Source organism: Buceros rhinoceros, unplaced genomic scaffold (assembly GCF_000710305.1).
Source record: "Buceros rhinoceros silvestris isolate BGI_N320 unplaced genomic scaffold, ASM71030v1 scaffold27267, whole genome shotgun sequence".
NCBI classification, from domain to species: domain Eukaryota; kingdom Metazoa; phylum Chordata; class Aves; order Bucerotiformes; family Bucerotidae; genus Buceros; species Buceros rhinoceros.
In genome coordinates, this window is record NW_010421967.1 from 1 (window position 1) to 11,461 (window position 11,461).

General features: G+C 49.6%; 1 protein-coding gene across 1 annotated transcript in view; it reads right to left on the reverse strand.

Moving 5' to 3' along the window:
* Positions 1–4,560: 4,560 nt before the first annotated feature.
* Positions 4,561–11,461, reverse strand: part of STAM2 (signal transducing adaptor molecule (SH3 domain and ITAM motif) 2) — a 12,017-nt gene continuing 5,116 nt past the window's right edge. Inside the window, exons 5-13 of the mRNA XM_010139895.1 lie at positions 9,971–10,040; positions 9,100–9,286; positions 8,678–8,772; positions 7,886–7,968; positions 7,660–7,747; positions 7,341–7,395; positions 6,579–6,732; positions 5,006–5,175; positions 4,561–4,792 (exon numbers count right to left, since the gene is read on the reverse strand). Of these exons, the coding sequence (XP_010138197.1) occupies positions 4,561–4,792; positions 5,006–5,175; positions 6,579–6,732; positions 7,341–7,395; positions 7,660–7,747; positions 7,886–7,968; positions 8,678–8,772; positions 9,100–9,286; positions 9,971–10,040 (1,134 nt within the window). The remainder of the gene's footprint in view (positions 4,793–5,005; positions 5,176–6,578; positions 6,733–7,340; positions 7,396–7,659; positions 7,748–7,885; positions 7,969–8,677; positions 8,773–9,099; positions 9,287–9,970; positions 10,041–11,461) is intronic.

Sequence of the window (11,461 nt, forward strand, 5' to 3'; positions counted from 1 at the left end):
CTGCCCATTATTGCATCAATTAGCGTTAATTTGCATCACCCCCCAGGCATGAAGGGCTGTGATTTCCAAAGTATGCAAAACCCAGACAGAGCAGGAGACCAAGCGCGAAGTTAGATGGGACAGCTGGGGAAGAACTGGAAGCAGGACCTGGATTTCCTGCTTGGCCCCCTGTGCTGGAACTACAAGCACATTTCACCTCCCACTGGAATGAGTAAGAGGAGAAATGGTGCAGCTTTGAACTGCTCCCACTTGTGTACCAGGAAGCTCTGAGCGCACACACACACACACCCCCGGTGAAGGTCTGCAGCAGGACATTCCCTTCTCTCTCGCCCCTGCAGATCCTCTCTGTCATGGCCTTGGCTGAAATCAGGCAGCCTGGTTTCTTTGCCAAAGATGACTGTGGGTCATGAGTGCTCTGGTCTCAATTACATGATTTCTACATGCGGTTTCATTAACTTGGTACGAGGAAGGGTCCTTCTCTTGAACCATTCATCTTGGTGTGACAGAGCACGTGGCTCGTGTCCCAGCTGAAGGCGCTGCCCACAAACACAGGGCTGTGCTGCCTCACTTCAGCAAGAGGCAGTGAAGTTTGGGCTGAGTTTGGACACGAAACACTAACGAGCATTTACCATAACCCAGGAAATGCTTCGGCTCTCTGAGGTTTACCTTTGCAGCCTGAAATGGACTTGCTGGACGAAACGCCACGGTTTGTGTCTCAACACCTCCGAACAGAGCTGTTCTCAGGTACAGGGGGCTGCTCGCCCACATTTCTTTCCTTATCATTTGTGGCGAGGTGTATTATCACTTCGCAAACGATTCCCTTCCCCAGCGGTTCACACGCAACACGTCGCAGCCCTCTCTGCAGCCTGCGGACGCTGCAGCGCTGGTTCCCCGCTGGAAGAGCTCAGCAGCAGCGGTGGAGCGCAGCACGGCGGGGGGATGACGGACTCTGGAAGAGGGCTGGCGCTGCTGATGGGGTGCGGGGGCACAACCAGCGGGAAGGAGCGGGGCCGATGGCCCCCGCGGTGGGGAGCAAGGCTGGGGGAGGGCAGAGGGGAGCAGGGAAGGGCTGCAGCAGCGATTGCCGTGGCTTTTGCCGTATCTTCCCAACCAGGACTGGAAGCAGAAGACACTCCACCGTGTGTGTTAACCAAACTGTTTTATTCACACAAGGCAACGTACACGTATTGCGGACAGGAGGCTGAACGGACACTCCAGTGAAACAGGTCCCCTCTTCTCAGCACTGCAAACCCTTGAAGATCATTTTCTGTAAGAACACAGCAATTCCATTAACCACCACACATCCCCCTTCCACCGGGGACAGGAGAGCTGCAGGACCCTGATCTGAGCTCAGACCGGCCGATGGCCGGGTCACTCGCTGGCCAGCCAGGAGGCAGACCAGCGCCAGTGCAGGGAGCCGAGCTGCGAGAGCTCCGACCTGCCCAGAACCTGCCCCAGCTCTGTTTCCTTTCCTTCATTTTTCATTTTCACCAATTCTAGACAGTTTGAGTGAGCTTCACGTCAAATTTAACTGGCAAGAGCCATGAACTCCGTGAGGTGACTCACTCATTCCGCAGCCCCATCACAGTGTTCGATGTCAGCAGGAGTAGCGCCTGTTATCTCTTAGAAAAGATGCATAGATAACAACAGGGAAAAGTAAACCTTCCCATCAGGAAACAGTTCCTGTGAGAGGCTGCAGCTGCAGCCGTGTCCCGCTCGGCTCTGCCTCCTCAGGGACAGCCCTCGAAGGAACCACACTGCTCCACAAGGCCACGAACAGCTACAAACAAAACCCAGGGCAAAACCCACATGAACACTACGGTTAAGGTTTGTCACGGAAACAATCTGGTTTTTCAGCGCTGTCGTTTCTGCCCCAAATCCAATGGCCCGTGCGTTCGCCATGCGAGGCTGGATCGAGGACGGCGACAGCTCGGAGCGGCGGCTCGGAGCTCGTCTCTGCGTGGTGACGCCACAGCCAGACCCCTCTGGTGCTTCCAGCGGACTCTAACTCACACCTAACGGGCTGCCAGCTCACACCAGAAGAAAATTTATCTAGTATTGGTATTTCCAACACCCAGGAAACAAATATAGCACAGGAAAACTCCCGTTACAAAGCAGCACAGGTGCCTCTGTTAACCACCAAGAGTCTCTGTGAAAAAGCAGACGTTATCTACTGGTGAATCCGATACAAAATGGCAGGTAGAAACCTCACGTAGAAATCTGAGGGTAGAGAAACCCTTTGGCAGCATGTACAACCCGGCCTTCAAAATAAATATGAGAATGTCTACAAGTATGAGAGGAAAATCAGACCCTATGAACACCACACCCCTCCAACACACCATTGTAATAACAATTAAATTATTTTACACTATCTACAAGTTGCATATCCCAGATTAGGAGTCTCAGAGGTGACAGACTGGGAGATCCCGCTCGTATAAAACGTCAGGCTTTAACAGTGTGCATGTGAGTAGAAAATCTCAGACAAATGAGTATATACATTATTTATATGGAATAATTGATACAATCAACCCCCATCTAGCCATCTCCACTTCAGACACCCCATGTTTTCGCTGGGCCAATAAAAATACCTCCCTCAGTTTACTAACAATAAATGACAGCAAGAGCTCGTCTGACTGGACACCGCCTCGGAGCAAAGTCAGCTCTCACCAGACACCCTCCCAACAACGAGAATTTCCAACAGCAGCACTGAAATTAATTCTTCTTCTGAGCGAATGCAGGAACAAGCGATCAGAAGCCTTCAGTGTGGCAACACGGGTCCTTTAGACTGAACTGCTTCAAGGGGAAGGATGAGGACAAACTAAAGTCGTCAAAAGGAAAGGCAAGAGCTCCCGATTGCACAAATTTCAGCGAAAAAAAAGGACCCAAAAAGTGTGAGGCTGCAAATCAGTAAGGTCACAGAAGGGAGTCATTGACTAAAACGTAAAGGAAAGGGAGGTGTGGCCGAGCCCGGCTGGGGTTAGTGCTCCCCGACAGCCCCCGCTGTGACACAAATCAGTAAGGTCACAGAAGGGAGTCATTGACTAAAACGTAAAGGAAAGGGAGGTGTGGCCGAGCCCGGCTGGGGTTAGTGCTCCCCGACAGCCCCCGCTGTGACAGCTGTCACCTGGGACAGAACTCACACCCCGATCGCACCTCCTGACACTGAGGAGTCCCGGGCGCCCAACCCTCCTGCTTCTGCCGGTGAGCTGCTCCCATTATTTTCCCAATTTACAGAACTGTTCAAACAGGTACAAACATGACTGTGCTGAGGCGAGGAGGCAAGGAGTGACTTTCAGAGGCTGAAACAATCAAAGGAAGAAATCCCACATTCCTAAAGAGAACTCTGCTCACCCGCTCCTCCTCTACAAACCCCGCCCATCAAAAAAGTGCATCAGGGAAGAAATTCACAGATTTCTCTTCTCAGCCACCAAATGCTCCCAGGGCTCCACGGCCTCTCCTGAAAGCACCTCTGGCACCTTCAACCACCTCCCAAAGCACGTGTGCCCTGCCTGTGCGGCTGGTGCGTTACACACACCTCCTCCTCACGGCTCAGAGGAGCTTATCTGACTGTCACCAGCGTTCAGCTGGAGCTGGAAGTGGTGGCAGAGAACAGAAATCCAAGAGAGGCAAGAACCCCCTGGTCCCAGAAAGACGATTCCTGCTCCGCTCGCTCCCCGCTGAAAAGGGAACGAGGCACATTCTCTCGGTCTTAAGAAGCTTCAAACATTCCTGAGCCCCCTCCGTCATCATACGGAACTACGACGCTCCTTCCCTCTACAAACATCCAGGAAGGAAAAGAGGTTCTGCCCAAGCTTCTGGCTCAGCACCCTGTACCCCAGAGTGCCCAAGCCACAGCGCTGCTCTCGCAAGGCAGCCTCGTGCTGGCAGCACCACCTCTGCCACGAGCGACTTCTAGCCAAGCCCCACCTGCTCTCTGCAGGAGAAACACCTGAAGATCTCGGGAGCTAGCAAATCTAACGGGCAGCGCTGTCAACACCCCCTCTCCCCTATTTCTGTTGGTACACGGTCCTCCCTGTCACAGCTCAAACCATTTTCTCCTCCCGCTCTCCTCTGAAGGCCTGTGGTTGTCACAGCTGTGCGGTGCCATCGGACTGCAGGGCTCACCACGGCGGCTGCTCTCCAACCCGGCAGAGCCCCCACAGCCCCTTGGGCAGGGTGACAGCAGGGCAGCAGGAGAGGCAATGCCTAACGAGAGCCACACAGCACGGTGGTTACGCAGCCTCGAGCTTTCAGAAACACATTTAGAAGAAAAATTATTTCTGGACAATCTTTTAACTGAAGATTCAGAAGTGGAGTTTCTGGGGAGCTCTGAAATAAGGGCTCGAAGTCATCCGAAACTATTTTAAACCATCAGCTAATCTAGTTCACGCTATCTTTATGGAAATGCTTCACAATCAGATCTGATGCACGTCTTCACTCTGCGCTAAGCTGGGTTACTGAAAAGGAACATGGATGTTGAGATCCGTGACAGGTATCCATAGAAATCACCTGGCCAGGCAACCTTTATTCATCAGGTCAGAGGAGCGAGCGGGTTCGTGGTTAAAGCAGAGGCTGCTGGTGGTAGTTTGTCTGCTGCTGCAGAAGGGAATGAGCAGGAACTGCTGCGGGATAACCTGGCCCTTGGGGCAGGCTGGCTGCGTTGTTCTGGTACGCCGACACGTCCACTGACATCCCCATCTGCTGCGGGGGGTAGGCAGCGGTGCCGGCGGCCGGCGGGAGGCCGGGGGTCTGGTTCACGTAGGTCTGGTTTAAGACAGATTCCGGTCCCGAGCTGTAACAAACCAACACAAGTCTAATTCTGACAAGCTCAACTTCAGCCGAGAAGCAGATGTGCAACTACCAACACTGCCCAGCCCCGAAGCGAGCTGCGTCTTCTCACAACGCTCAGGCATCCCTGCAAACACGCCAAGAACACGCCGCCTCCGGACAGAGCAGCGCCGCGGCCGTCAGGAGAAGGTGGGTTAACCCTTTGCTGAAGCCATACCTTAAGTAGGCAGCTGGGGCCGGCTGCGTCGCTCCAGAGGAGTTTATGCTCTGCGGCAGAGACCTCAGCTGCCCCACCTGCTCCGGAGCGAGGCTGTAACCCGGGGCCACGGTGACCTGGGGCACCCCCTGCATCAGGTAGTTTCCACTTGGTGGCTGGACGGGATACGGCTGTAAATAAAGCAAACCACTGTACACCTTGTGTTTTCAAAGCAGTACAGAACCCGCTGCAGCGAACAAAGCAGGGTTCAGAGGCTGGAAGGCCATCGATTCATTTGTCCAACAAGGTTCTAAACCCAAACCACGTAACTTCTCGGAACACATCTGAAATCGGAATTGGTTCCTTTGCTGAAAGGCTCTAACAAGGCCAGGGCTTAAGAGCTGAATGAAGAACCTGTTGTACCGTTTGTGCGTGAAGAACCTGTTGTACAAGACCTCTGACCCTCCCAGAAACCTTAGTTCTTCCTCTCTAATTTGCCTCCTCCTTTAAACGTCCAATCCTTAGGTGCGGTGATGCACAGAGGTGAGGAGGAGGACAGGCACCATACGGGGTTCATTCTTCAGCACGTTTTGGAAATTAAAGCTTACGAGTATGCTAAGGCTGTAACTCAAAACCCTTCAGCTTCTTGCATTTCTGGCTGACGACAACGCAAGTCTTCTCGCCAAAGGCAGCCAGAGCAGGCTGCTGGTAGAGCCTCGTCCACAGAAGCCTGTGCTGCTCGCTGGCCACTACGGGCACAGACGGTTTTACACCGCGCAGCTCAGCACTGGTCCTGTCAGCGTGTATTTCTCCCTGCTGGAAGCTGCCTTTCGGCTTAAATTACTTTTTAACCTCCAACTATAATGAATATTCCATCGTCACCAGGAGTTAAGGACACGGAATCACTTTCAACTGACACATTTTCAGATCTAGCTGTTGCTATGGCAACTATTCTTTTCCCACTGAACAATTAACATTAAATTCACTCCAAGTAAAAACACTCGCTCGACGCTTTCTACAAAAAGCATCTTTAAAAATCTCTCTTCCTCCTCCATTTTTGTTTTCTTAAAACATCGATATGGCACATTACAGATACAGTAAAACAGTTCGGGGCAACTACACCCCCAAATACAACATGTTCATTTCTAAGGGGAAAAAAAAGAGCCAAAACCAGGCTGGTGTTCCTATATTTAGGGGAAGTCCACGGCACTCATGATTAACGCGCTAATACCACAGTTCACTCCCAGCCCTGCTCTTAGATAACCGTTGTACTGCAAGACTGAGGACATGGCTCACAGCAAGAACATCCACCAAGCTGCCGAGACGCACCGTCCTAACTGTAAAATATTCATCGTGGAAGGAATCTGCTCATATTTTTCAATGTCTTGTGGTTAAGCAGAGCAAAACTAACGACTACACCTTGTTGTACAAGGAGGTAGCTACGGATTGTTTTATTCTCAAGGCTGTAAGACGTCCCCAGGCAATGTCAGGCTGTTGGTGGGCTCGCAGCAAAGCCACACTTCATTTTTGCTGTCCTCTCCTCAAACAGCCGCCTGTCTCAGGAAAGGCTCTGCTCCCAGGGAGCAACACTGACCTGCACTGACACCCCGGAAGAGGTAGGTGGGTATTGGGCAGGGTGGTGGAGTTTCGAGTAGGCCGAGTACATCGGTGTTTCGTTCATCAGTTTGTTATAGAGCTCCAGAGCTTCTAGAACTTTCATGTTCAATTCGGATAATTCTGAATGCTTTCTGTTTCAAAACAGACAGACACAAACACGTTAAGTTTCTCAGGTGGTAGAAAAAAGAGGAGTGGTTCATTAAACAGTTTTGAACATGCAAGGAAAAACCCCTTTAAAGGCAGACTGTCGATTTCTGACACATCTGCATGTACAATTACCACTCTGGTTCTTACACCGTTCCGCTGCTTACACCAGGGCCTGGGAGGAGCGTCCAGCAGTGAACAACTCCTCCCTAGCTGTAGTAGGGCAGCTCCGCAGGTGGCAGCTACCTTTTTTTTTCCACCTCAAATATCCCCATGAGTCTGAGGGGAAGAGGTGGAGATAGCGTCGAAGAGATCTTCCTGTCATGGAGGAGAGTCAGCAGCAGACTGAGGATACCAAGCTCTACAGAGCCCCAAAAGACTCCCGCAAAAAGCGCCAACAAAGTGCCAAAAAGTGCCGTAACTCAGGCAGTGCTTTTGGGAGAGCAGCAAGCACATCTTAGTACTTAAGCGTTAAAAAAATGAAGGTACGATTTCTTTCTTACAAGATTTTTCCAGCTTGGGAGGTAAAAGGTAAAGCACCAAAAAAACTAAACACAATTGCACAACTTAAAGTAAATCGTAACACAGAACTCACCTGTCTATCTCTTCGAGTTTTTCATCTATCATTGGACCCATCTGCTGGCAAATATCTGGGAAAACAAAAGCCACGAGGCAGTTAGCACCCTGCACAATTAAAGTTTAAACACAGCCAAGGACACTAAAACAGCACAGGAAAACGGAGAGTGCACCTAGTTATCATGCGTGTCCCACTCCTCCAGAGAGACGGGAAAACCCCGGTCATTCTGCTTGCTCATCCTCCCTCCCCTCTACCCTCCCGAACAAAAGACTCTAATGAAACACATGGACAAGTGTGAGAAGCAGCTCAAAACGAGCTAACTTAGCGCTCAAAGTACCTTCTGAGTCCAGAAGATCTGGAGAATCGAGCTTTAAGTCTGTGGGATCTATGCTCTGAAGAACCTGCAGTGTTTTATCCATCTTATCCTGGGAGGTGAAGAGAAGATCAAGAGCAGTTACTTCTGAGGCGTGGCGGAGACTGGTTTAATTTTCAAATAAGAAGTGGGTTTTATATGAAAAGAATTATCTGCTCGGCCATTTTTCATCTCGAAAGCGACTCCATACCTCATCTATATAAACTGGCTCAGGTTCTGCTTTCTTAATTTCTTCTGTGGCATCCTCAGGAACAGCGTTTTTATCCACGGCTGCTGGAAGAACAAACACTAGTTTCTTTTCTGCAGCTGCCTTGCTACGCTAACTTAAACCACACATTTCCTCCTCGCCATCAGCTCTTTCAGTGACAGAGACATTCCAACAGGGACTTCACATGGCGCTGCACTGCACTGCTGGAGAAGGGAGGTGTGTTTGCCTGGAAACTGTTCTGCCCAGCTGCTACCCACGGGCTGTTCTCCTGATCACGAACCTCGGCCCAGCAAGGGAAGGACCCCCGAGTCGGATTAGCAGCTACAGACACCTCCAGCACACACAGAGTTACTTTCAGCCAAGCCATGAGTGTTCAGATTTATTGTGAGCATCAATACAGAGAAGAACGTGGTTCTCTCAAACCCCTGGCAGGGGTAGGGATGTCGTTCCATACCGGGTCTGAAAAGAGGCTTTGACATTTCAAATGACAAGTGACTGGATTCATGGGTGATATGTTACTGCCCAAGAACTATGGAAATGGAACTGAATCTCTCAACCACAGAAGAAGTAACACCTTGAAAAGGACATAAAAACATTAAAGCGAGCTGCAGCAGCGGTACGTGCCTGCTCGCTTGTTTGAAACACGGGCAGGATTTCTCTGCTGTCCTTTCCATGGGCTCATTTCAGGCGTTGTTTTGCTGATGGGCTCATCGACAGTTCCACCACAATCCCCCCTTTCTAACACAACCTGTCCGCTTTCAGCAGCTCACTTACCTGCCTCGGGCTCCACAGTTAAGTCAGAAGTCACAAAATTAGACGGAAACAGTCCCACTCCTCTGTGATTTTCACCTTTCCACCAGTTGGTGTCACTGGGGAAATAAAGCTGCATTAAACAACACTGAACATTAACGCTTGCTTTGGGCTTCTGACCGAAAACCTGGGACACCTAATAGGCCATTTCCCTGTGCATCCGACAACAAAGCAACGGAGGACATTAGCAGAGCAAAGCCAAGGACAGGAGCTCACCTGAGGTCAAAAACTCGGGGTATGAAAAGAATAGTGGAGAATAAGGGGATTTGAGGAGGCCAGAGCGACAATGTACATTTCTGCAGGCGAACAAAGCAACAGAGGACAAAGGTGCTCTCGTAAGGAAACAACAGTCTGGAATAAAGAACCTTCATCAGAGTGCATTATACCTGTCATCCAAAACTAAAATAATCTCCCCGCTCTTAAAGGTGAGCTCGTTGTCCTCGACGGCCTCAAAGTCATACAGAGCTCGCACCTTCCTTGAGTTCTGGTTGTTCTGCTCAATTTCTGCAGACGGGTACAAGGATTTAGTTTCCATTTGTTGCTGTTTCTGCTCTTGCAGAGACAATTCGATAGCTACAGTTGGGGGAGGAAAAACAAAGGAGGTTTGTGTGGTTTACCCCTGTATACAAAGGCAGTTGGCTTGGCTAGTAAAAATAAATAGAGGATTATTTACTGTTTTATTATAGACTCAATCTGCCTCTCTAACATTTTCAGTTTAAAGTCTTTGCTCCAAACTACTCGCCGTATTTCACATTTCAGCTGCTTTACTCTGCCCCAGAAGAGGATTAATGGGTGCACACTTATGTCCTGACTTTTATGAAATATTTAAGAACTCCTCTGCTTTTGGTGGGACAGCCCCCTGCTCACTCCTCATGTCAGCAGCAGCATTACATGGCCAGAAGTACTGAATACCTTCCCTGCGACAGCTGAACAACTAGAAATGTACCCAAGGAAGAGGGGAGAGAACAAAATATTCAAATAGTCTGATTTTTTTAAGGATCAAGACGAAGGCTAAAATACAGCATGTGGGTGCAGAAGAGACCAAGCTCTGAGGAGAGAAAGCTACGTGATGGGGAAGAAGAGATCTTACCCCAAATCCTCGTCCCTGAGAACCCCTGGAACGACACCACACGCTAATTCCCGACCTGCCGTACCCTTGCCTGCAACCTGCACAGCAGAGAGCTCCGCTCGCCATTTCTGTGCAGTTTAACAACACCAGAGCCCACGTCTAACCCCAGGCCGTGACTAGCAACTTACCTTTAGCTATATCTTCGTCTTCTTTGCTCTTATTTACGGATGAACCATTCTTAGCAGCATTTGTGGTAGCCTGCGAATGGGTTAACAACAAAGTAAGGAAAAAGAAAGCTCTATCATTATACACTTATTATTATATTATCATTATACACATTATACCAGCAGTAAGTTGCTCCTGGTTTGATGCTTACTGTAGCATTTCATTACTGAATCACGATGAGCTTCTCGAAGAAAAAGAAATTACAACTCCTCAGAATCTCAGAATCTCAGCCAGGTTTTGTCTTCAGCAAGAAGCAAAGTAAAATAAATAATCAGAGCTAGTTTAAACAACTGATCACGGTCGGATTTCGTTTAAATAACTGATCTCATTTAAATAACTCTTTTAGTCTCATTTATTAAAGTGAAACGACTCTCGTGACTACTCTGTCCACCTCTGCCCTCCACTCTCCCTTCAGAAGGGAAGAAAAGCTCTTTGGAGTCCTACGTCTGTGAAGACCCAAGTTTCTAAGCAGTACTGGACCTGCTGGAAAGGGAGAGCCCTCTCGGTACCACAGCAGAAAGTCACCCTCTGTCTCTGCTGGCAGGTCAATGACAAGGAAGAGCAAATGAGCATCAAGGTGGGAGCTGCTGACGTAAGTAACACAAGCCTCCACAACAGCCTAGTGGAATCACTGCGGAGTTTTCATTCTGACAAGGGAGTCTTCCTGCACGTACCAGGAAGGAAGCTGCAGACACCAGCCGTGTCCAGGACTTAGTGACAGACCTAGGAAACAATTCTGTGTGAGTGCACCAAACCCTACCAAACCCCGGCTTGGCTTGTGTGCAGCAAAGGGTATGAGGCAAAGCCACCGAGATGTCATCCCCGTGTCTTTATAGGCAAGGAAACGTAACTGGTTGCCAGTACGCTAGATCTTCCATGGTCCTGCCATATGTTTTAACACATATCCTAGATTTAGAAGTGAAAACATCTTTGTGGAGGAAGGAAAGACTCTAAAAGTAAGAAACCTCTCTGTGTTTAATGCTGGGAGAAGTAAACTTCCTGTAAGGAATATGTAACAGAAGCTGTGGAGCCGGTTTCCAGGACTGATTTTAACTTGACTCCTAAGTAACATGGAAAATATTCAGAAGCATCAATAATAAAGCATAGGAGAAAAGCCACCTGCCATCATATCTGCCAGCGAGAAGATGAGGCACAATGCACCTCACATGAAGGGTGAGGTTAGGGGTGGGAGCACCCCACCTACTGCACAGCCAGGACAATTCCTGCCGTGGACAACAAACGGGGACCCGGGGAAGAAAGCACAGCACAAACCATCGTCAAAACCATCTCCATTCCAGATAGTGCCCTTTGTTTCGTGAGGCTCTCTGCAGAAAAATGAAGGTGTGTGCTCCAAGTCAGCAATTAGAACCTCGAAACACCACGTACAAAGTGTGGGTGCAGAATTGCTTTGATTTAAGGCGGTGACAGCTCACTGAAGCTCTAAAAATGATCGG